Here is a 23,932-nt window from a genome sequence, read left to right as displayed (position 1 = left end):
GGCCGATGAGGTGACAGGGAGAGGGACCTAGACGCAGTCACAATGGGGACGCTCTGTGCCTGGGGCGAGGAGGTTGGAGCCCAGTCCGAGGTGGGGGTGGGTGACGCTGAGGGAAACGCGGGGCATTTGGAGGTGACTGGGACCTGAGCTGGTGACACTTGGGGGTGACTGAGACGCAAGGGACAGCTCGGGCTCGGAGTGGGATCTGGGGTGCCTCGGAACGGTCGGTGCGGGCAGGGAACTCGGGCTTGCGGTGCGTGTGAACGGAGACATTCGGGTGTGACTCGGCCCCGAGTGGCGCCCCAGGTCCGGGGACGACGACACGCGCGGGCGGCGGGGACCACAGGGGCCGGGGCCACGGCTGCCCCTCCCCTAGGCCTCCAGGCGGCGCTCGGGCGCGCGGGGCCGCCCACACATACATGCGGGGCCGCGCGGGGCGGGGCCACCTCCTATTGGCCCTCTCGACCGGAGGGCGGTGCCGCGAGCCAATCGCCGAGCCCAGCGCCGCCGGAGCCCCGCCCCGGCTGCGCGCGCCGCCTGGCGGCCGGCCCCGCCCCCGGGCGCCTGTCCTCGCCTGCCCCGGGCTGCCGGGGCGCTTGGGGCCCGGGGCGGAGGCGGCCGCGCTCCATCCGGGGACTGGGAGGCTCGTCAGGGCGCACGAGCCCAGACGGGGAAGCCCCGCCCGCTCGCCGGCGAGACGCAGCCGGGGGCCTCGCCCGCTGTCAGCCGCACTCGGGCCACCGGGTGCAGCCGGCACGCGCTTGCCGGGCACCCCGCGCTGCAGGCTGCGCCCGGGGACGGGGAGGCGGGAGCTCCTCGATGGCGGGGAGAGAGGGCCCTGGGGGTAGGGGGGCGCGGCGAGGACACCCTCACTCCCAAAATAAAAGCAAAAAGAAAACGCTGTGTTCAATCTTTAAAAAAAAAAAAGGAAAATACAATATATGGTTCAATAAATAGAAACGAGTTACAAAATGATGTGATCCTTTGTCCTTAATTACAAGAGGAGACGAGACAGAGGGGAGCGGCTGGGAGACACAAACAGAAAGGCAGGCCGAATGGAGGGAGATACAGGGAGGGGGAGAGATGGAGGCGGCAGGGAGGCAGGAGAGGGCCAGGGCCAGAAGCCCAGACCCGGGTGGGGCTGGGGCCCCTGGCTGGCCTGTGCTTGTCTCCTAACACCAGCTTTGGAGGACAGTGTGAGCCTGGCTCGGTTCCTGAGTTGTATGTCCAGTGACTGACAGGTAAGGGGAGGGGCAGCAGTGACCCCCAGCCCGCCCTGGGACCCCGGCACCTATAGGAATGGGAGTCCTGGCCGGACGGGGTGAGGTATGTGGCCGAGGCCTGAGGCCTCTTCAAATCCTTCAGTGGGGGTGGGCCATTGGTCCAGCTGGGCAGCCTGGAGGGGGCGCAGGGCTGTGGAATGGGGCTCCTGAGGCAGAGAGAGAGAGTACAAAAGGAGATCGAAACGCCCTAACACAAGCCCCCTGGCCACCCTGGGCGGGGTGCAGGGAGGGTGTGCTGCACTGAGTTGGAGAGCCCATTGCTGGAAGTCCTGCCTCCCAGCCCCGGCCACGGCCCAGCACAGCCCAAGGCAGACCTACAACTCTGGGGAGGTGGTGCTTGCCTATTGCTTTTGGGGTGCCCGAGGTGGGGTCATACCAGCTGCCCAAGCTCACACCCTCTTCCAGGCCTCTGGGTGGTGGTATGGCTTCTGATCCTCGAGTCTCGAACACTCGCTTGCACACTGCTAGGCACACACGTGGCAGGACCCCTACCTCCTACCTCCTTCCAGGCTTGGGGGGCGGGCAGACAAGACCCCCTAGCTCCGGCTGGGCTCCGTCCCTGACTTAATACTGAAATGCCCGTGGGCCCCCAGTGTTGAGGCCCCCGATGGGGAGCGGGTGCTGCGGGGCGAGGCCACCGCCTGCCTGCAGTCCTCAGCCGAAACGCTCCCGCACCAAAAGCATCAGCTTCTTCTTGCCCTTGTAGGTCTGCTTCAGGGTCTCCAAGAACTGCGCGAACTGGAGGTGCCCATCGGGCGCCAGCAGGAAGGTCTCTCGCGCCTTGCCCAGGAACTCGATGAAGTCGCCGTAGTGCCGCGGGCTGATGTGCGTGAGGCGGGAGTGGCTGGTAGTGATGTAGGCTGCCACCGCAGCGTCCAGGAGCTGGCAGAGTGGCGCCCGGTCGGTGCCCAGTGGCTTGGCAGCCCGGCGGGCCCCCAGGGGCCCCAGGCCGGGTGCTGAGAGAGTCCAGCGGCGCAGGATGTCAGAGAGCATGGGGGCGCAGTGGACGCTGCGGATGATGAGGGGGACGATGGCCGAAAGCTCGTGCCGGCCCAGCGAGTGGCTGAGTGAGCAGGCCCAGAGCACGTCGTTGACGGCCGGGTGGCTGTCCTGGTTGAAGGCAATGCTGAGCTGCGCCAGGGCCAGCGTGGCCAGCTTGTAGGCCCGCAGCGGCAGGCCGCGGTGCTCCATGTAGCGGGCTACGGTGAAGAGGTGGGCGTGGCCCAGGCCACCAGCCGCAGCGTCCAGCACGATCTGGTAGGCCGCCTCAAAGGCTGCGTGGTTCTTCTCGCACAGGGTGAGGGCGGGCAGGGCACAGTTCTGAGGGTCTTTCATGGCACACTGCAAGGCCAGGGTGCGGGCGCAGGCCCACAGCTCCTCCCGCCGGGCCGTGTCCAGCTGCAGCCGCAACAGTGTGGCATGAGTGGTGCCTGTCACGGCCACGATGGTGGCCGCCTCCACTGGGGTGAACAAGGAGTACCAATTCTGCATGATGTTCATCAGGGCTTCTGGGCCTGGGGGAGGTCAGAGGGCGAAACCCGTCAGGAGGAGGGGCAGGGAAGTGGTGTGGGCGCAGGGGTTGACCCCAGCACTGCCATCCCCACCAGCCAGGACTGGACATGCACTCCCTCCCCCTCCACCCAAGATGGACAGAAACTGCACTTTACCTCTCCAAAGAAGCAGGGGCCGCCGGATTGGGTGGGAACATGTATGTGGGGCCAAGCCGTGGAGCCACTGTCCCTTACCCAAGCCACATTAGCCTGGCCAGCCCCCCGCCCGACATCCCCTTCGGCCTGGCCCTGAGCAGTGGCTGGAGTCAGAGAAAAGTTGGCTTCTCTCTCATGCCTGCCCGGCTCCCATGTGACACCTGGAGAAGCAGAACAGGGATGCTCCCCTCGGGGACTCTCACCGATCTCCGTGGCACAGCTGACCAGCCAGCGCACCATCTCCCTCCGCCGCCACGTCATGGTGTTCAGGGTCATCCGCATCACCTGCAGGGTGGAAGGCGGAGGGAAGGGTCACCCAAAACCTTGGGCTGGTCTCGGGGGGGTCAGGGATCCAGAGGGGTCCGGGAAGACTTGGGAGTTAGGGACTGAACCAAGGAGCCACACGGTCTGGGCCAGCGGCCTCAGCCTCCTCACCTGTAAGGTGGGGGGAACAACCGTGTCTACCGCCCGGGGCTGGCAAGAAGGAAATGACGTCGGCACAGCTCTGTGCACAGTGTCTGCTGCTCTGAGGAGCCCAGCTGGTGCCAGCCATTACTATTACTGCCACTATTGCTGTTATCTGAGGCCCCAGGGCTTCCACTCTGGACAAGCCCACCTGTCCCTTCTCTCCGGAAAGTTCCAAGCTTCATGTCTCCCTCTGTAGCCCCAAAGCACCTGACCCACAGGCCCCACTTCTCTTCAGGTCCCACCCCCACTAAGCACCCTCCTTGCTGGCCCTCCCCCCAGGCCCTATCCCCAGGTCCTGTCTGATGGACCTGCCTTCTGGAAGCTTCTAAGGAGCGCGTCTCCTCTCTAAAGCTCCACTCCTATCTTGCCCTCCACATCCTCCCCGCAGCGGCTCCATCCCCTACAGGAGGTTGTTTGGGGTCAGTTCGGCCTCCTTCGGGTCCCTTGCTTGCCAGTTCTACTGAGAAGGGCCCACGCCATCCTGGAAGCCTGCTCCAAGCTGTTCCTTATTCTCGTTTTACTTCCGTCCCTGAGGCCCGGCCCCCGGGCTCCATGCCTGTCTATCCCCTCAGGCTCCGCCCCCAAGAAAGCTCCTTATTGGCAGGCTGTGCCCCTCAGCTTCAGCCCCGCCCACCCGTGGTCCTTAAGCATAAGGACACCAGCCCCCACGCCAGCACCTCTAGGCTGTGCTCCCTGTTGTGGCCCCACTTACCTGCAGGAGCCGTGAGCCCCCTCCTCGGCCTCAGCCACACCCCCAGAAGTGGATTCTCACCTTCTGACTCTGCCACTGAGTCCCGCATTCATAGACCCATCCCTACTAGGGACTCCATTCCTTCATTCCCAGGACGCTCCGTTAGAGGGGTGGCCCCCTGTGGCCCCACCCCCAGAGGTGGTGGCTCACACAGGCCCCGCCCTCAGGCGGCAGTCTCCCCCCCCCCCCCCCCCCCCGCCCCCCGCGGCCAGCACCTGCAGGCCAAGCTCGAGCGCGATGCCCAGCAGGGTGCTGTCCGGTGGTGCGCCGGCTGGGGTGGCCGTCTTGCAGGCGTCTTGCGCCAGCTTGAAGAGCAGGGCCGGTGAGTGAATGTTCTGCCGGATGGAGCCCAGTACCGCGTGCAGCCACTTGGGGTCTCCTGGGGTGGGGGCGGGGATAGAGGCCACCGTTGGGACACTGGGCACCAGCCCCTGTCGCTGGCTGACCTGTTCCTGCAGGTTCTGCCACACAGGTGCGCGTGTGTGAGCGTGGAGGGAACACCTGGCGATGGTTCCATGAAGATCCAGCCCGCTCTCAGCACTGCCCCTGCCCCGTCTCTCTGTCCTCCTTCCAGTGGGAGGAAGCCACCTAGGGATCCACTGGACCCCTAATTGTCACAGGCATCGATTCTGGACCCAAAATGCCACAGTTCAAATCCCTGGCCTGCCACTCACTAGCTGTGTGACCCTGAGCAAGTCACTTCACCTCTCTGTGCCTTGGCTGTCCTATCTGTAAAACAGCTTGTACTAAGGCCCTGGTACCTGCCTCACAGGGCCGTGGTGAGCCCATTCTTGCAAAGGCCTTAAATGGCAAGAGCTCCACAAATGTGAGCTTTTGTTACCACGATTATCACTGGCCCAGATCTGACAATTCTGTCACTCTGCTCAGCCACACAGGCCTCCTCTCTGTCCCTCAAATATACCAGGCACAGTCCAGCCTCAGGACCTTTGCACTGGCTGTTCCCTCTGCCTGGAATGCTCTTCCCAGATGCTATGGACTGAACTGTGTCCCCAAATTTGCCCACTGAAGCCCTAACCCTGGCATATGGCATTACGAGGCAGGGCCTTTGGGAGTGATGGGGTGAGGTGTGGTCATGGGTGGGCCCGTGATGGGATGGGCACCCTGTGAGAAGAGGAGACCAGAGCACCCTCTCGGCCGTGTGAGGCCACAGTGAGGAGGCGGCCGTCCACAGCCGGGAGGAGCCCTCACCAGGAAGCGACCCTGCGGGCACCTGGTCCTGGACTCCAGCCTCCAGGACCGAGAGAAATGAGTGTCTGGGATCTCAACCGCCCGCCTGGGGTTATGTTACAGCAGCCTGAGGAGACCAGGGACCGGCAGGGCTCCGCCCACCTTCACATCGTGGCTTCAATGTCAACCTTTGCCCCCTAGCTGACTGTCCACCCCGCTAGAATGTACCACAGGGCACGGGACCTGGGACGGTGTGCTCACTGCTGCGTCCTGGGCACCCAGGGGGAGTGCCGGGAGAAGGGTGGAATTTGGTAAAAGGACAAAAAGGAGGGGGAAGGAATGAGGGAATGGAGGGAGGAGGAGGTGGCAGAGGAGGGGGATGGGGGACGGCCGGGGGCAGCCGCCATCCTCACCCTTGGCGGCCGTCAGCATGGCGGAGGCCAGCTCGCACTGGCGGGTCTCCAGGTGGCCAAGGATGAACCAGCGGGGGAAGCGGTTGCTCATGACGGAGTCCAGTGGGCTGGCGTGAGCCTCTCCGGCGGGGAATGCCGTCTCCAGCACAGGCAGCCTGCAGGGAGGGGAGAAGTGGGCCCTCAAGTCCATCCCTTGGGCCGGCAAAGCCCTGGGCCCCCAGGGAGACGGAGGACGTGTGTGCGAGATGGTCACTGCAGTGTTGCTGATGCCCGTCTCCATGGGGAAGATCAAATAAACAATGCTCTGTTCGCACACCAAGGGCTCATTAAGGGGATTATTTATGTCCTGATGTGGCCTGTTACTCCCTCTATGACGCCCTCCCCTTGCTCACTCTGCTCCAGCCACTGTTCCCCTCAATGTCCCTCACACACAACCAAGCACAGTCCAACACAGGGCCTTTGCACAGGCTGCTCCCACTGCCTGGAGCGCTCTTTCCCAGACATCCTTGTGGCCCCTCCCTCACCACCTTCAGGTCTTTGCTCAAATACTTTTCTTTTTTTTTTTTAACAGAGGAATTTTTTCTTTTTTAAAGATTGGCACCTGAGCTAACAACTGTTGCCAATCTTCTTTTTTTTTCCTGCTTTTTCTCCCCAAATTCCCCCAGTGCATAGTTGTATATTTTTAGCTGTGGGTCCTTCTAGTTGTGGCATGTGGGACGCTGTCTCAGCATGGCCTGAAGAGCGGTGCCGTGTCCGTGCCCAGGATCTGAACTGGCAAAACCCTGGGCCGTTGAAGCGGAGCGCATGAACTTAACCCCTCAGCCACGGGGTGGCCCCTCAAATACTTTTCAGTGAGTTCTTCCCTGACAGCCAACCCCCGCACCGCCGCGCCCCCCACCACATGTGAAATTGCAACTTCCCACTCCCAACTCCTTCCACCCTTTCTTGTGTGTCACCATCTGACACGCAGCATAGTTCACCTACTAACTTATTTACTGTCTCACTAAGATGCCAGCTCCCAGAGGGCAGGAATTTGTGACTCTTTCGCTCACAGCTGCATCTCTGCAGCTAGAGCAATGCCTATACACACAAGGGGAACAAGAGATGTCTGTTGAATGACTCGACATCCCCCTTAAGGTGCACCATACACATATATTTCGTTTAGAAAGTTCTTCAAAGTTGTCAGATGTGATCAACAGCATGAAATAGGAGTCAAGACTATTCTGGTTCCAAACAGTATCCAATGTTCTCTCTGTGTGCCTTTGGACCCATCTACACTGGTTTTGTAATGTGTAAAATGCAGGCAAACGTGCTGATTTCCTAGGTTGTTTAGAAGATTCTATGGGGTCACGTGCGTCCTGGACTTAGGTCAGGGGTCAGCACCTTTTATGGCACAGGGCCGGACAGCCAATATTTTCTGCTCTGCAGGCCATTGGTCTCTGTCCCAACGACTCAGTCTGTCACTGTTGGCAAAAGCAGCCAGACAACACACAAACACGTGAGCACGGCTGTGTGCCGACAGAACCTCATTTCTGGACACTGAAATCAGAGGTTCAGATTCTTTTCATGTGTCACAGAATCTTCTCTTGATTTTTTCCAATCATTTAAAAATGTAAAAACCATTCTTATCTGGGGGGCTGTAGCGGGCCCAGGAGGTTACAGGTGGCGGGCCGAATTTGGCCCGTGGGCTGTAATTTGCTGGGCCCTGGCTTAGAAAAAAGCCTTGCACAGAAAAGAGTGTTCCCTAAATCAGAGCTCTGACAGTCTGTTCTTTCTAAATATTCTGGAAAGATGCACCCAAATTGTTAATTGCTATCTCTGGTGGCCGGGCTCAGAGGACAGGCCCAGGTTGCATCTTATTTGCTGGGCATGGTTTACCATACAGACAGCTTTCAAAACTCTGCTTCTGTGGTCTGCTGCTGCAGGTGAGAAATGTAACAAGATTATTCATTGCAACATTTTTCTGGAAACAGTGTAAATGTCTGTCAACTCCAGCCTGGCTCTTTGCTGGTGCGTCCCCGCATGGACACCGTGGTTCACATGCTGTGTGATAGGACAAAGCCTTTAAGATCCAATGTTCAGTGACAACAGGTACAGGACGTAGCCTAGGTGTGAAAGGAGAATGAATTTTCAATTTCATTGAAATTATGGGTTTGCAGAAATGTCTACTCTTGCAGGATAGATAAGAAAGTGGTAACACTGCTTGTCTTCAGAGAGATTTGGGGGGGGGGGAGTTGGGACAAATCTGCCTGGAAAAGGACTGAATTCTGTGCCACATGGAGATTTCTCAAATTTAAAGTAAGAGAATGGACGATCGAGCACGCCTCCCAGCCAGCTCCTGCCCGCCGCCGGCCGAGCCCCCAGCCATCGCTGTCCTCACCTCATGGCTCGCAGCGCCAGGCGGTAGGCCAGGTCGGGGTCGTGGGGCAGCAGCGCGGCGAACAGGTAGCGGGCACAGGTGTGCATAGGCACGCTCTCCCGGAACAGCACCTCTCCGAAGCCGCTGAACGGACCCCCTGGAGGGGCAGCGGGAGCTCAGTCCCCAGGTGTGGGCTCACCTCCGCCCCTCCCAGGTCTCCCCAGGCCCAGGCTCTGAGTAGGGGATGTGCGGACCCCAGGATAGACTGGCTGGGCTAGGGGTCAGAGGGGATCCTGGGCAGCCCTAGGTCGGGGGCAGGACTCAGAGGCAGGGTGGGGCCAGAGCAGGGACGTGGGTCTGACCGGCACCGGGAGCTCCTCCCTGCCTTAGGGGGCCGGGCCCCCAAGGCAGCAAAAGGGCAAAGCCAATAACGTCCGGCCGGGCCTCAGCGACTAGGCTCATTGGCTGCCAGCGTGGCTCGGGAGCGTGGCTTCACCACTAGCGCGGCAGCTATTGGCTGCCAGCACGGCTGGGGGAGGGGGCCGAGGGCAGGATCTCGCCTATCAGGAACAGTCAAGGTACCACCGGGCTGTAAGGACCAGGAGGCGGGGCTGGGGCAGCAGCAACCGGGCTCACCTTCCAGCAGGAGCCCCGCCTGCTTCCGCAGCACCTGCACCAGCCGCTCGTCCAGCTCCACCTCCTCTAGCAGGGCCAGCAGCTGCTCCTCGTTGCGCACCACCTTGTCCTGGGCGTACAGCCCCTCGGGCAGGGCCCGCTGCTGCCCCAGACCCAGCAGGGCCACCTCCAGCGCCAGCGCCAAGTAGGACTCCCCGGGGCTCCCAGGCACAGGTACGTGCTGGTAGGCCACCTTCCGCTTCTCCGGGCCTGAGTCTGTGGGAGACGGTCACGAGAGCTGCTGGAGGGGACCCCCTTTCCTGGGACCCCAGTGGCCCTTGACCTCAAGCATGGAGAGTGGCGGGGTGAGGTTCACAGGGAGCACGGATGCTCCCAGCACTCACCAGGGGGTGGGGCCCGCCTTCTAGCAGCAGTTAGGCCTATGGTGGCCTCACTTTCAGGAGAAGCTAAGCCTACTGGTTCCGTGCACTGGCGAGGGGGCGTGGCCAAGCGTAGGAGCGTGACCTCATTCTAGGGGTATGGGCTAGGGGCGTGGCCTCACTGTTTAGGGGTACCGGCCGGGGGCGTGGCCAAATGCAGGGACGTGGTCTCACCGGCTATGGGATTATGGTCGGGGGCGTGGCCAAGCGTGGGGGGGGTGGGCTCACTGCTTAGGGGGTACCAGCTAGGGGGCGGGGCCAAGGTGTCGGGTTTGTCCCACTTCTTCCAGGGCAACCCAATGTGGGTACCTGGGTAAAGGGTGAGGGTCTCTTCCTCCAGGCGACAGGCCTCCAGGAGCGCCCTGCAGAGGCAGCCAATGGGGTCCAGGGGGTGGCCCACCCATCCTTCGGTGTTGGTGATGCAGGTGGAGCCTTTCTGCAGCAGCTCTGCAGGCAGGAAGAGAGGCTCAGTGCACGCCTACTCTCCTAAACCCCCGGGGGGCCTTCCTCTCCCTGAACCCCAAGCTCAGCCTCCCCATGCCTGCCCACCACCTGCCCACTCAGCAGCCATTTTCTCTGCCCCTCTAGCTCTGCAGCAGCTCTCGCCCCCAGAGCCAGACCCAGGCCTGGCAGGACACAGGGACAAAACCATGCACTTTCTAATACATCCAACCAGTGTCATCCTCCTCATAACCCTAATCCCTCCCACCTCTCTCAAGCCCAACCAGCTTTCAGGGCTCCGTGGCAGCCACCCTCCAATGTCCTTGCACAAGCCAAGCTCTCTCTTGCCTCTGGGCTCCTGTGCATGCTGTTCCTTCTACCTGGAACACTGTTCCTCCCTCCCCTTTTCCGGGGAAACTCCTATACATCCTTAAGCTCTCAGCCTAGCTCTCATCTCCTCTGGAGGGCTTTCCCCAGGCCTCTAGGTCGGGTCAGGGCTCTGCTAGGGACCCACATGCCCCATGTTTCCATTACACCCTGCGTTCAATCTCCTGAGAACTGACCCATCAACGCAACCCTGCCACCCAGAGGACGCACCTGGGGCCCCTCCTGCTGCCCCTTATCTAGTCCACAAACATGGGTCTTTATCCCCCATATGGTGTGGGGTTTTTTTCCTAATACAAATTTGAACTGTTGCCCATGTTTAAAAAAATCAGTAAATTCCACATCAAATAATCCAGATTTCTGGCCTGTCTTGAAAAATCAGAAGGTCTGGCCTCACTGGGTCCATGTTCCTGAAAGGCATATGGCTGGCACCCGCCTGCTACTGCAGGGGCCAGACCCTTAGAAACTACATTCCCCAGACTCCTTTGTGTGAGGAGTGGCAGGTGGGAGAGGACGAGGGCCGGTGAGCAGGTGTGCAGCTGTCCGCAGGCGCAGGCAGGAGGTTTGCCGGCAGGTTCTGGGTGTCCTCTTGGGAACTGCCCCCGCCAGGGCCGCCAGCCGCTGAGCTGTCAGCAGTTTGCGGCAGTCTCTGTGCTTCTGAAGTTCAAGTTCTTGACCCCGAGCAGCGGCCTCCCTGGCTTTCGATGCTGCAGCCCTGCCAGTGGTTTTGTGAGCCCTCAGTCCCCTGGATAGACTCCTTTCTGCTCAAGGCCCCTGAGAGCGGTTCCATTTTCCTGGTGGGACCCTGAGGGGTACCACAGACCCTCTGGGTTGCCACAGCCCCCCGGACATGGTGATAATATTGGTGCCTACCTTTCTTCTGCTGCTTGTAGGTCTCAAACTGCTGTCGCCGCTGCAGCCGGAGCGTGTTGACCACGGCACCTGCCAGCCGCAGGGCCTGGCGGGGGTACCCGTGGGCACGCAGGGTGTCCACCCGGGCACAGGCGGTGGGGAAGGGCTCGCCCAGCCACAGTGGGTGGCCCTGGGGGTCGAAGATCGGCTTGTCACTGCCCACGTTGCCGGTGAGGCTGGGGCCGTAGGAGTCACTGGCCAGGATCCTCTGCAGGTGGGCGTCGCTCCAGCGCAGGGACCCGGCCTGCAGGGCGCGGCCGAATACGGTGTGGCGGGAACCTGCAGCTGCCACCTCCTCCTCCTCCTCCTCCCCCTCCGCGCCTGCAGGAGAGGCGTCCAGCACAGCCTGGTGAGGCAGATCCTGGCGGTCGGGCCACAGCCAGGTCCTCCCCCCCGAATGCCAGCTGGGAGAGACTGTGGGTGCAGCAATGGGTGTCACCTCCCCAAATACATGCAGCAGCCTTTCAAAGGCACAGGTGTGCGTGTGCGGCAGGGGGGGAGTTAGAGCCCTGTCCACACAGGTGGACAGCTGAGTGAACTGTATGTGTCCATCTCTCCCCCACACACAGTCCTCTTTTCCTCTCTCCATCTCTCTCTCCAGCCCCCATTCCTCTCTCTCCTCCGCTGTCTGTCTCTCTCCCTCCCTTTCTGCTTCTCTCTTCTCACTCTCTCCCTCCCTCTCTCTCTGTTCCCCGCCCCCATCCCTGCCTCCCCCCAGGAGGAGGCTGGGTCAGGAGACCAGCCCACAACTGCAGGGTCTGAAGGCTCTCCCGCCCCTGCCCTGGGCACTCACCTCCTCCTGGGGGGCAGTCGGGCAGGGCTGGGCCGTAGGAGGTGGTGACGGTTTGGTGGGGGGGCAGTAGGGGCCCCTCTCCTACCTGGGCTGAGGGCCACAGTGGGCCGAACGTTGGGGCCATCGAAAGAGTAATTGCCTTCTTCCAGTGGGCACACGTCCAGCTTGTCCCACTGGCCAAGCAGCTGGAGCCAGCTCGCCTGCTCCTCTGGTTTGCAGTGGGGGCTCAGGACGACGCACACCCACAGGGCCCCTGGGGAGGGAGGGCGGCGGATGTGGGCCTGGGGCAGGCTCAGCATTCACTTACAGAGGGCCTGCCTGCTGCTCTCTGCTTAACCCTCACCTCGAGCCTCTGAGGTTACAGAGAGGTACAAGCAGTTGCCCCAAGTCACACAACGGGGAAGGCAGCATTTGAACCCAGGCTGCCAAAGTCCTCTTGCTGTTTTTTTCCCCTGTAGAATTTATCACCATCTCTCACGGGGGTCAGTCAACTACTGCCCACGGAGAAAATCGAACCCGCCCCCTATTTTTGAACAGCCTGTGAGCTAAGATTTATTTTTACATTTTTAAATGGTGGGGGGAAAATAAATCAAAAGAAGAATATTTTGTGACTCGAGAAAATTATATGAAATTCAAATAAGTAAATAGTGTCCATGAATACAGTTTCGTTGGGGCGCTGCCACGCCCAGTGGGCATGCATGCAGGGGCTCTCTCTCTCTCCAGCGGGCAAAACCCAGTAGTTGTGACAGACATCACACGCCTGCAGAGCTCAAACTACTGGCTATCGGCCCTTGTGGAGAAGGCGTGCGCCCGGCCTGCGGGTCTGCAGCGGTGCCTTGCCGGCCCCCGGGAGCTGTGGGCTCCCCAAGGCAGGGAGTCAGTCTCTCCCAGGTCCTGCTGTGGCCCAGCACCCAGGTCGGGCCTCTCACAGCGGAGGGGCCAGTTCACGGAGGAAGGACTCAGGGGCCAGACCTGGCAGCTGGCGCTGGCCGGCGCCCACCGCGCTCAGGGGTGAACCTTACCCAGCTCGTCCCACAGCTGCCGGCACTTGTCCGTCATGCCGGCGCCCTGCTGCCGCCACAAGGCCAGGCGCGGGTCCTGCAGGAACTGCTCGGTCATGAGGATCAGCATGCGTGCCCCATTGGAGTCACGCATCCGCAGCATCTCCCGCACCTGTGCAGGGGCAGGGCGATGAGGAAGGGGCAGCGCCGGCGCCAGGGCCCTCCAGCCCTGGGCCCGCCACCTGGCACAGCACCTTGCAGAACATGGAGCGCAGCTGCTGGCTGGCGCCATAGTAGCCACCGTTGGACAGCAGCTGCTTCACCTGCTCCTGGATCTGCTCCTCGTCCAGGTGCCAACAGTTGGCATCCTCGATTCCTGCGCCCGCAGTGGGGTCTGGGGCGCCTGCAGGGAGGGAGGGAAAGCTGAGGCTGGGGCAGGGCAGAGGGGGCATCTGCCCCTGCCGTTGTCCAGTTCTTCAAATCACCCAACCCGTCCCAAAGTTCCATCCATCACTCATCCTTCCCACCTGAAAAACCACCCATCCATCCATCCATCCATGTGTCCGCCTGTCCATCCATCCAGCCATCCATCCATCCGTGTGTCCACCTGTCCATCCATCCATCCAGCCATGTGTCCACCTGTCCATCCATCCATCCAGCCATCCATCCATGTGTGTGTCCACCTGTCCATCCAGCCATCCATCCGTGTGTCTGCTTCTCCATCCATCCAGCCATCTATCCATCCATCCGTGTGTCCATCTGTCCATCTAGCCATCCATCCATCCATCCATTTTACACAAAATGTCACCCACCCATTCATCCAAACCACTCACCTGTCTCTCCATGCCCCCATGTCATGCCATGCATCTACCCACCCACACATTCATAACCCTTAACCTACCTATCTACACCATTAGTCTACCATCCACCCTACCCATAACTCCCACCTGCTCACCTATCTATATACCTATCCCACTGGTCCACCCCTCCATCCACCTACTCCCCCCATCTGTCTTTCCAACTCATCTGTGCCAACCACTCGAGATACCCACCAACCCATCTCTCCACTGACCCACACAACCATACTATTCATCCATCCAACTAACCCCAACTTTCTCTCTATTCTTCTCCATCGCACAGCCCATTCACATGTATCTCCCAAAACGCCCACCACCACCATCCACCCTCCACGAAACACCCACCCAGTCAACCCATCCACCATGGCTGTCCACACAGACGAACATTCCACGCACCCATCAACTCCCCCCAGTGCCTGCCCCCACTGGTCCTTCCCATCTGTCCAGCACCATCAGTCTACTTCAACCCCCGATTACAGCCCATCCTGCCTCCGATTCCCACCAACCCCCAATCCCCGAGTCAATCACCCATTTTTCCACACCATCGGTTCACGCCGACACGGCACCATGAATGCCTCCTGCATCCACTCATCCCCGCCCTCCAATACCCACCCGCCACTCGTCCGTCCACCAGTCTCCATGGGACTCCATCCTCTCGCCCTCATAGTGAAGCAACACAGCCCCTCGTAGCCCCAGACCCTCTCAGAGCTCCTAATTCCTGCTGGTCTGTCTCCCACCCATGACATCCACTAATGTCCACACATGCCCGCCACCCCTCCACACTCAGGCCTGCTCCTGTGATCTCGGGACACCCCCACCCTGGGGCCTGAACTCCCACTTGTTCCCTCAACTCAGGCTCTCTCCATTGGCTCACTTGTGACAATTCATCTGCCCAGAGCCACAGCAAATCCAGGACCTGCCACTTACTCGGTGTGTGACCTTGACCTCAGGCGGTGGTACTCCCCCCACCCCACTCGTGGATCAAGGGGACCTGAGGAGTCCGTGACAAGCGCGCGTTGCACGGCAAGCAGGGTGGCGGGGAGCCCGGGCGCCCTTACCGTGTACCAGGTTGATCTCGGAGCCCAGGAGAAGGATCTCATCGGCCAGGCGCTGGGCAGTGGGCAGCACCTCGGTGTGGTGGGCGCTGATGAGGTACTGCACGAACTTCTGTAGCTGCTCGCGGCTCATCTGCGACAGCGTCTCGGAGATGGGCAGCCGCAGCTCCACCTGGCGGGCGTGCCGGATGCGGTACAGCGACAGGGCCACCACGTGGGCGCAGTAGAAGAGGTCGCGGTTGTCGCAGCCACAGCTCACGGCCGTGATCTTGCAGCGGTCAAAGCTGACGGAGACAGGGTACAGGCGCTCGGGCTCCCCCGGGCCCCCTGGCTCCCGGATGTTTCCACTCAGGTGGAACCCTACGACCAAAGACAGAAGGTCACCACTGTGTCACCCCAGAGACGGGCAGCACTGGTCCGCGGTGCACAGCAAGGCCCGGGCACAAATCCCAGCTGAGTAACCTACTGCAAGTCACTTAACGTCTCCATGCCTCAGTTTCCTCATTTTTCAAATGGGAATAAATAGTGACATCCTCCTCATGTGTTTGTAACGAGGATTAAACGAGTTAATTTTTGGCTAGTGCTTAGAACACTGCTGGCATAGAGTAAGCTGTAAATAAAGACGTGCTCGTGTTCTAATTCTGAATAATATTACTGTATCGTAGTGACGATGTTGAAGATTATAGAGATGACGATGTTCTCAGCCCTCGGGTTGCCATGGATACAGCCCGGGCTCCAGGAGCCCTAGCCTTCTTGGGAAGATGCCTGTGACACTTGGGGGAGAGTGGCTGATGTGGCTCCCCAGGGGCCAGCCTACCTCTCACCCCCTGCCCCTCCCTGGCCCTTGGGGAGCCCAGATGCCAGGCTCATCCAACTGGTTGGGCAGCCCAGGCCCGAGCCGGCCCTGGCTGCGTCATGCGGGGAGACGGCGGCTTCCTCATACCAGCTGGAGGCAGCCAAGCTTGTGGCCGGCTGGGTCATGTCCAGGCAGGGGGGCCCCAGGCTGCCGGGGTTCAGGGAGGGTCATCCTGGTGGAGCCCCTGCCTCCAGCTGGGACACGGGGCATGCCCCATGGCAGACGTCACGTTCCGGAGCTTGCCTGCTTTCTGGCTCAACCTCCACCAGTCCCCTTGTGTGCCCCGCTGCCTGAGGTCTAGAATCATCTTTCATCTCTAGGTCTAAACCTCTGCCCCCTTTTCTCCCCTGGATCCCACTGCCTGAGGTCTAAGACCACACCTCATAGCTGATCCTAAACTGCTACCCAGACTCCCACCCAAGCCTCGTTGCCTTAGGTCTGAGACCACCACTAAACCTCTGATCCTGACCTCCAGCTGAGTCTCTGCCTGAGGTCAAAGGCTACCTCTCACCTCTGGCCCTAAATCTCTGCTTCCAACTCTCACCTAGGCCCCTGCTGCCTGAGGTCTAGGACCATTCTTACCTCTGGCTCTAAACCTGAGCCCAAAGCATCACTGGGTCCCTCTGCCGGGGTATGGGACGTCCTCTCACCACCTCTTCCCCTCCCCTGCTGTCTGTGGTCCAGGACTCTAGAACCACCTCTCACCTTGAGCTCATAACCCCACCCCCAGCCCCATCTGGGCCTGAAGCTGAGGTCTAGGATGCTCCATCACCCCATCTCAGCTTCTACCCCCAACCCCCACGGTGGCCTCCACCTGCCACCTAGGAACGGCTTTGCCTCAGTCCTCGACCCTTAGCTGGGCCCCACTGCCTGGGTTCTGGGGCCTCCCCTCCCCCGCTTCCTGGTTCACCAGCCTTCCCCCCACCCCCATCTAAGCCCGCTGCCTGAGGTCTAGGCAGATGGCTGATCTGGAGCTTGCAATATCTCACACAACCCTCCCTGGGCATGGAAGCCGGGGTTCTGGGGCCTGCCCTCCCCCTGGCCCGGGCCTGCTCCAGGCCTCCCTGCCTCGCTGGCCGGGGCGGGGGCCACACTCACCCACTTGCAGCACGCGGTCCACGGCCCCGCTCTGCAGCAGGTGCAGCCCGCGGGTGAAGGGCACCCGGGCGTCATGCTCGCCCTCTGGGGGCTGGCAGCCCAGCGACGAGTACATACATATCTCCCGCTCGCTGCGTGGAAACGACCAGAACACGATGCGCTTCTGGACCGGCTCCGGCACCCGGGAGAACCGCTCCTCGACCTGTGGGAGGGCCGGTGGGTTAGAAACCCTGGCACAAATCCTGGCTTTGCCCCTTACAAGCAACAGGACCTGGGCAAGTCACTCCACCTGCCTGAGCGTTGGTTTTCTCAAGTGTGGGGTGGGGTGTTGACAGCACCTGGGGATCGTGAAGATTAAATATGCATTAAATATGCAAAGTGCTTACAGGAACATCTGGCTCACAGTTAGTGTTCTAGAACTTTCTGCCGCTTCTCTCCTGGGTGTCAGGTCCCAGGGTCCTGATGTAAGGTGGTCCCACCTCCCAGGCTTTGAGGGGGCAGGAGGAAGGAAGACAGAAGTGACAAGAATAGTGAGCAGGCCTACGTTATCTTAGCCCACACTGTGCTCAATGCTTTACGTACACGGTTTCTTTTAATTCTCACAGAAACAACCTTGTGACACTAGTTGTCACCCCATTTTGCAGCCTGGGGGATCTGAGGCTCACAGGTAGGCATTCACTTGTTCAGAGGCCCACAGTTGGCGAGCTCCGATTTTCAAGACAGGCTCTGTCCCCAGCTCCCCAGGGCCCCCAGGGAGGGAGGGGTGTCCTGGCCACCGCTGTGGGCTCTGGGCAATGAGCTGAGCGGGTTGAGCCCACGTTCCAATCCAAGCTTGCTACTCACGGGCTGGGTGACCTTGGGCAAGTTTCTCAGCCTGTCTGTGCCCCAGCTTCCTCAAAGTGGGAAGGAGAACAACTCCCAGAGGCCCGCAGAGGATTCTGGGAGCTGCTGCAGGCGAGCGCTTCCCTTGCCCCCGGCCTGGCCAGGGCCGGCACGTGGGAGCCCCAAGGTGGGTTTAGGATTATTCTGGGTGTCTCACACACAATGAGGGAGCAGGAACCCTCTGGAGCCCCCAAGCCGGGGTTGCAGGGGGGAGTGGGAGGGCGAGCGACTGGCCCAGGCCTCAGGGACAGTTGGCAGATGACTAAGGAGGGATTTTCCTGGCCATGAATCAGAGCGTGCCCCATCCACGCCTGGCCCAGACCCGCCAGTCCCGGCAGACTTCCTAACTCTGGAGAGGCCAGCGAGCACGGGACGCCCCTCACAGTCAGATGGGGGATGGGGGAGGTGGGGGGGAGGCCGGGTAGGGTGGGCTGCAGAAGGCACGTCTGGTCCAAGCCACATCTCCAGCTCCTCAGGGGCCCACACTGAGGCTGGGAAAGGAGACTTCCACTGCCCCAAACTTGGGGCATCCTGGAAGAGCCCCTAGAAACTACAGAGGTGGGGTTCCAGGTGCACCTGTCTGGTCCTGAGCCCCGGGTCCCGCCCCCGCTGCCACCTCTGGACGGACTGGGATGGCTGGGAGGGCGGGCGGGGAAGGGTGAGTGGGGCTGAGGGGCAGGGCCTGAGAGAAGGATCTGGAACACTGGGGGGGTCCCCATGGGACAGGTGGGTTCTGGAGGCTGAGGTCTGTAGAAATGGGGGAGTCCTCTCCTGGGGTGGGAGAACAGGAAAGGTGAGTGTGAGACTCGAGGGGCTGAGAAAGGGGGTGTCGCCAAGTGGGGGCGGCTTGTGGGTGCTGGAGAGAGGAGCGAGGATTGGATGGGGGCCCTAAGTGGAGGAGGAGGACGAGGTGGGAAAGAGGGGTCCCCAGGGCCGCGAGGGGACCATGGGGCAGGAGGAGAAGGAAGCGTCCTGAGTCGGGATCCGGGCGCTGAGGGACCCCTGGGTCTTGCGCGCGGGAGAGCAGGGGTGGCGGAGACGGGATGGGGTGGGTCACGGGGCTTGAACGAGGGAGGTGGCAGTACGCGCGGTGACGCGGGGCGAGGGGGTCTCGGGGGGGTCCCCGGGGGCGTATCCGACGGCGGCAGCTCCGGAGTCGGGGGACGGACGGGGAGGAGAAGGCCGCCCGGGAAGAGGCTGGGGGCGCGCCCCTCCCCCTCCCGCGGTCACCTGCTCGAAGGCCCAGCTCTCGGCCACTCGCTTGGCGCTGAGGTCCAGCAGCGCCTCGGGCCGGCCCCGGCCGCGCACGGCCCCGGCCCCGGCGTCGCGCTCCTCCGGTCCCGCGGGGCAGCCCCGGCTCCGCTTGGCCGCGGGGGGGTCCATCCGGCCGGGCCGGGGCCGGGGCGGGGTCTCTTAGGGGAGGGGTCGGTCCGATGCCCGCTCCGCTTCGCCGGCTCCCGCGACACCAGCCCACCTTCCCTCCTTCCTCCGCGCTCGGCCGCCCGGGGACCCCCGCCGCACCCACCCCCGCCCCGCGCCGGGCCAGCCGGGCGATACGGCCCCTTTAAGGCTCTTCACAACAATGAAGCTGCCTGGACCGCCGCTTTATCCTCCGCCGCCGTCCCGCCCCCGCCGCCCGTCCCCATTGGCACCCCCCTCGGCCTCCGAGGCCCTCCCCCGCCATTGGCTGCACCTCCAGACGCTTTTCCAGGATGCCGCTGCTCATTCGTTTCAGGAGCTGCCTGTCTTTTCAGGGCGGTCCAATCAGAGCGCTCAGCGAACGGCGCTGTCAATCAGGGGGCGCCGGCGGCCAATCACAGCAGGAGGACCCCCGCGGCGCCGGCCTCTCGCGGAGTTTCGGGGCGGGTCCCGGGTTCATTCACAACATTCCTCCCCCACCCCGGGGGCTGGACAGCGCGCCCGGGGCAGCTGGGGCTGCGCCCACACACGGCTTTGTTTACTGAGGGTCGCTTCCGGGCGCCGCGAGGGGACAATCCACATGGCTCGGCCGGGGAGCGAGACGGAGCTGCGGGATCCCCGGGCAGCAGCGCGGCCCCTCCTCCGTCTGGGCTGTCTGATGCGAGGAACTTTCTCAGCCTCTCTGGGCGCCAGTCAAGTTGTGATGCTTTTGGAGGGGGGGGTTGGGGGCATCCCAAGCCCCTTGGTAGACCTCATGGGGGCTGCGGAGTCCCTCTCTAGAAACAGAGCCCAGTTCCAGCTCATCCTTGAGCCCCAAGCTAAGAACCCCTATTCCATTCTACGCCCTAACCATTACGTGGTCATATGACACTGGATTTTCGGCTATTTCTGACCTACTGAAATGTCAGTGTCCTAATTCAACGTAATACACGTCCAGTCCGACCACCTCTGTTTTTTTCTGACCCGGTTGGTCGGGGCCACGCTCTCTGGCCCGGAAGCCGGCCCCGCCCCCGCATCCTTCCTCCCTGTGTCCTCGGAGAGCCCTGCCGGTCTCCTCCGCCCCGCTTCCCTCCACCATCGTTACGTTTCTGGATCTGTTTTCGGCAGCGGTTCGATTCCGGCCCCGCTCTCTCCGCCGGGAGCCCCCCAGACGCGGTGGCCCGTCTGATCCGGGCGCCGCGGTGCCGCCAGCACCTGTCCGGCGGGCGGACAGCAGCCACTCAGCCTGGAGCTTGCTGACTGACCCAACTCAGCTTTGCTCCTGTTCATTCGAAATTACCTAGAGAGCAGGAAAGACCCAGGGTGGCCCCTCAGTGGCGTGACGGCCGCCACCCCTTCCCATATGGAAACTCTGGCTTTTTCCTTCCAGGAACTTCGTTTCACAGCTGCGCTTTCTGGCCAGTCCCCAACCCACCATTCAGTAAAGTCCCCCCGACCTGCGCTGTCACCACCGGCCATAAGTGGCCTTTTCATCCTTGAAATGGGGCTGGCCCGAACGGCGCTGAGCTACAAACGGAACACACAGATCGGATTTCTGAGACTTGGTAGGAAAAAAAAGGTAAAATTCCTCATTAGAAATTTTTAATATTGCTCACGTTGAAATATGGATGATAAATAATGTAAATGAATTTGGGTTCATTCCTATGGGACGGCGGTGGCCTTGGGAAGAAGCCACCAGAAAGCAGTGATGATAGCGTCCTGACCGCTCAAGGGCGCTCCGGCTGTCCACACGTCACCCAGTGTGAGCCCTCCACCACCTGCACAGTGGGGACCAGCGCCTCCCTTTCTCAGACAAGGAAACCAAGGCTCAGGGCGGGGCAGGGGTGGGGGTGGGGGTGGGGGTCCTTGCCTGAGCCACCCAGCCTGGAGGCCTGGGCTTCCTGGAACGTGCACCGCCTGCAGAGGACTTGAGGGAGAGACAGAGCCCCGGGCGCCCCCCTCACACACGGGCCCGGGGACCCCCTCAGCATCTGGTCTGTGACGACGCCAGCTGAGCCCGGCTCCCAGCCCCGAGGATGCTCCAAGGGGGGGGTCCCCAGATGCTGAATCAGAGGCCACTCCAGGCCGGGGGAACAGTGGGTGTGGAGGAGGAGCCGAGAATGGGTCATCGCAGGGTGGGGAGGCATTCTTTTATTCTCTAACAGTAGATACGGATATTGTCATCATCCCCATCTGACGGATGAGGAAACAGAGGCCCAGAAAGGTGGCTTGCCCAAGGTCCACAGCAGGAAAGGCTGGGCCAGCATTCAAGCCCAGGTGGGTGGGCTGGTCCTGTCACATTGGCTGGAGATCAAAGGCAGAGTTTTGGAAACACCAAGATTCTATTCCAACTCTATTCTGATTTTACAGATGAGGGGAATGGGGCCCAGAGAGGGTCAGAGAGTTGCCCAAGGCCACACAGCGATCTTGGGTCAAAAAGCCCCTGGGAAGATAGGGGTGCCCCCAGGATGAGGTCTCTAGGCCTATCTCAGACGTGCCTCTTGCCAGCGGCACTTTCAGGAGAGGCGAGGTTGGGGGTTCAGCCGCTCACGTCCTCCCTTCTGTGGCAGCCGAGCTGGGGCTCCAGGGAAACGGAAGCTGCGTTCACCCTGCCGGCCGGCCGCCGCCGTGAGCTCACTGTCTAGGCATCTGCAGCTCCTGACCCGAAGCCCACGTGTCCTCAAGACCCACGGGAAACGGGCAACCCTGGAGCCCAGCCGCCAACGCTCTATGGGCGCCGCCCCGTCCCCTCCCTTCCCCGGAGCCCCTCCCTCCGCCAGCCGCGCGGGCCCCGGCCATGACTGCAGGAACCGGCTGGGCGGTTTCGCTTCCTGGTCCCCGCGGCCCCTGGCGCCCAGCTGGAGGCTTGCTTCCTCCGTGTCTTCCCTCCCCTTTCCAAGCACAAAGTCATGGGGAGCATCAGCACCCGGCCTGGAAAAACGGGCACTGGAGGCGGCGCGGGACGGCGGAGGAAGGGCCGGAAGCGGCTGGGCAGGGACCTCGGTCGGGCGGGCAGGGAGTTGATGGCCGCTGGGCTCGGCTGGCTCCCCTGGGACTCGGCACGGCAGCTCCAATCACACCTGTGAGGCCCTCCGCTTTCAGGCTCCCGAATTCCGCACGGGGGTGGGTGGGTTAGGGTTCATTTAACATGGGGAAACTGAGGCTCAGAGAGGTGAAGGGACTTGCTGAAGGTCACACAGCCAGGAAGTGGCAGAAACTGGCCTAGGCCCGCGAGGTGAGGGGGTTTCCAAGAGTCCGGGCTCTCCGAGCCAGCAGCAGGGGGGCTGGTGGGCAGGTGCAAGGCAGGCACTCGGCTGGAGGAGTCACCCAGGGCGGGAATGGGAAGTTGATGCTGTCTGGGGAGGTGGAGGGGGAACAAGTGGGTGACATTCCAGACCCCATGCCTGTCGCGCCTGAATGCCTTTCCTTGCCCCTGGGGTCCTCCTCAGAGGGGCTGGGGTCAGAGGGACAAAGGGAGCCAGTGGACAGTGCCCTTGGCCATCCGTGGGCCTGGCCTGGATTCACAGCGCCTCCTGGTGGCCGCAGGAGGCCCCGGATGGCGCCCCAAGCCCACGGGTCCCAGCCCAGGCCCTTTGAGGTTCCGGTGGACAGGGACACCGAGGATGACGGGGAAAGGTGGAAACCATCCCAAGAGGAAATCGTGACTCTGACAGACAGTGAAGACGAGCCTGGGCCAACACTGCTATTGAACTCGTGTGAACCAGGCAGATGCTACACTTGGCTCAGAAGCGTCTGGAGAACAGGTCCCTCACAGATCAGACTCTGGGCATAAACACCCGTGCGGCCGGATGGACACTGGCTTTTGCATGTGGGAGGCGGGCTGTCCTCGGACCCTCTGCCGGACAGGCTGGAATCGGTTGTACGTGGCCGTCAGATTTTCCCGGTCCCGGAGCAGACAAGGCAGACACCAGGCCACAACCGCACAGCCCAGAAGGGCGCGCTGTGTGGAGAGGATGCACAGAGCGGTCGCCGCGGAGTCACCGAGACGTGGCCCTCCTTGCAGCAAGGTGGGGGGATCCCTTCCCTCCAGGAGCGCCTGTCGACCAGGCAGCCCGGGCGCCGTCCCGTGGCTGGGGCAGCAGCGAACTGGCAAAGGCGGGGCCCGGAGCTGCAGACGGACGGGAGGGGCACAGTGGCTGGTCCTGGGGGCCAGGGACAGAGAAGGGCTCTCTGGGAGGACGTGGAGAGGAGGAGGGAACAGCAGGTGCAGAAGGCCAGGAGGCATGACAGGGCGGAGGCGGGGGCTGGGGCTTCCCGTTATGCCCACCAGAGCGTCAGCTCTCAGCCCTTCCAGCCCAGTGTGCGCCAGGCTGTACACACAGTAGGGGTGCAATAAACACCCAAGGGGCAGAATGGACCCTCTCGAAGGGTGGAAGTCAGCCCTGCCCGCTGAGGTGGCCCATGCCGCCCCCCGCCCCACCACCCTGCAAGGGACCCCAAACTGCCAGGGCCCTGCTTCAGCTGCCACCATTCCCAACTGTTCGAGATGTCAGTTACGATTTTGCGTGTGAAACTGCTGCCCCTGCCTTTTCCGTTTGATGGTTAAAACTCACCTATAAAAGTCATCGTTTAAAAGTGCGCGACCAAGCGACATTTAGTACATTCACAGTATCTCACAGCCATGTCTATCTAGTTCCGGAACATCTGTAGCAGCTCCGCAAAAACCCGTCGCCGTGAGCAGTCACTCCCCACCCCTCCCCTGGCCCCCGCGGATCTGCACGTTTCTGGACTTGCCTGTCACGGACATTTCACATCAGTGGAACCACTGTCTGTGGCCTTCTGTGACCGGCTGCTCTCACCGAGCAATTGTGCTTCATGCCCAGCGTAGCAGGAATCAGCGCTTCCTTCCTTTTTGACAGCTGAATAATATTCCACCGCGTGACCACATCCTGTTTGTCTGCTGACGGGCTGAGAGACACACGGGCTGTGTACGCTTTTGGGCCACTGCAAACAGTGCTGCTGTGACCACATATGTACGAGTTGTCGTTCGAATCTGTTTTTAATTCTTCTG

At 61.6% G+C, this 23,932-nt stretch overlaps 1 protein-coding gene and 1 long non-coding RNA gene across 2 annotated transcripts; one reads left to right on the top strand and one right to left on the bottom strand.

The window, feature by feature from the left end:
- Positions 1-978: 978 nt before the first annotated feature.
- Positions 979-19,028, bottom strand: ZSWIM4 (zinc finger SWIM-type containing 4). The gene is made up of 14 exons (XM_044753008.2): positions 18,733-19,028; positions 16,621-16,822; positions 14,670-15,026; positions 13,009-13,157; positions 12,776-12,926; positions 11,839-12,006; positions 10,922-11,281; positions 9,533-9,670; positions 8,805-9,059; positions 8,190-8,325; positions 5,810-5,964; positions 4,424-4,587; positions 3,193-3,274; positions 979-2,797 (listed from the first exon to the last, which is right to left on the bottom strand). The coding sequence occupies exons 1-14, from the start codon at positions 18,883-18,885 to the stop codon at positions 1,938-1,940; spliced, it is 3,330 nt and encodes a 1,109-aa protein (XP_044608943.1). The 5' UTR covers positions 18,886-19,028; the 3' UTR covers positions 979-1,937.
- Positions 17,530-23,890, top strand: LOC123278932 (uncharacterized). The gene is made up of 3 exons (XR_011496218.1): positions 17,530-17,629; positions 20,291-20,479; positions 21,471-23,890. It is a non-coding gene; the product is annotated as an uncharacterized lncRNA (long non-coding RNA).
- Positions 23,891-23,932: the final 42 nt, after the last annotated feature.

Source organism: Equus asinus, chromosome 20 (genome assembly GCF_041296235.1).
Source record: "Equus asinus isolate D_3611 breed Donkey chromosome 20, EquAss-T2T_v2, whole genome shotgun sequence".
Lineage (NCBI taxonomy): Eukaryota > Metazoa > Chordata > Mammalia > Perissodactyla > Equidae > Equus > Equus asinus.
Note: the sequence above shows the minus strand (reverse complement) of the source record. Positions and strands in the feature narration are given on the sequence as shown.

Excerpts from the sequence above, each read along its gene's own strand:
- ZSWIM4 (XM_044753008.2), bottom strand. The coding sequence starts at position 18,885 with ATGGACCCCCCCGCGGCCAAGCGGAGCCGGGGCTGCCCCGCGGGACCG. Across the intron at positions 12,927-13,008 it reads TGCGCTCCATGTTCTGCAAG|GTGCGGGAGATGCTGCGGAT; the intron begins GTGCTGTGCCAG and ends GCCCCTGCACAG. Across the intron at positions 9,671-10,921 it reads CTACAAGCAGCAGAAGAAAG|AGCTGCTGCAGAAAGGCTCC; the intron begins GTAGGCACCAAT and ends TCCTGCCTGCAG.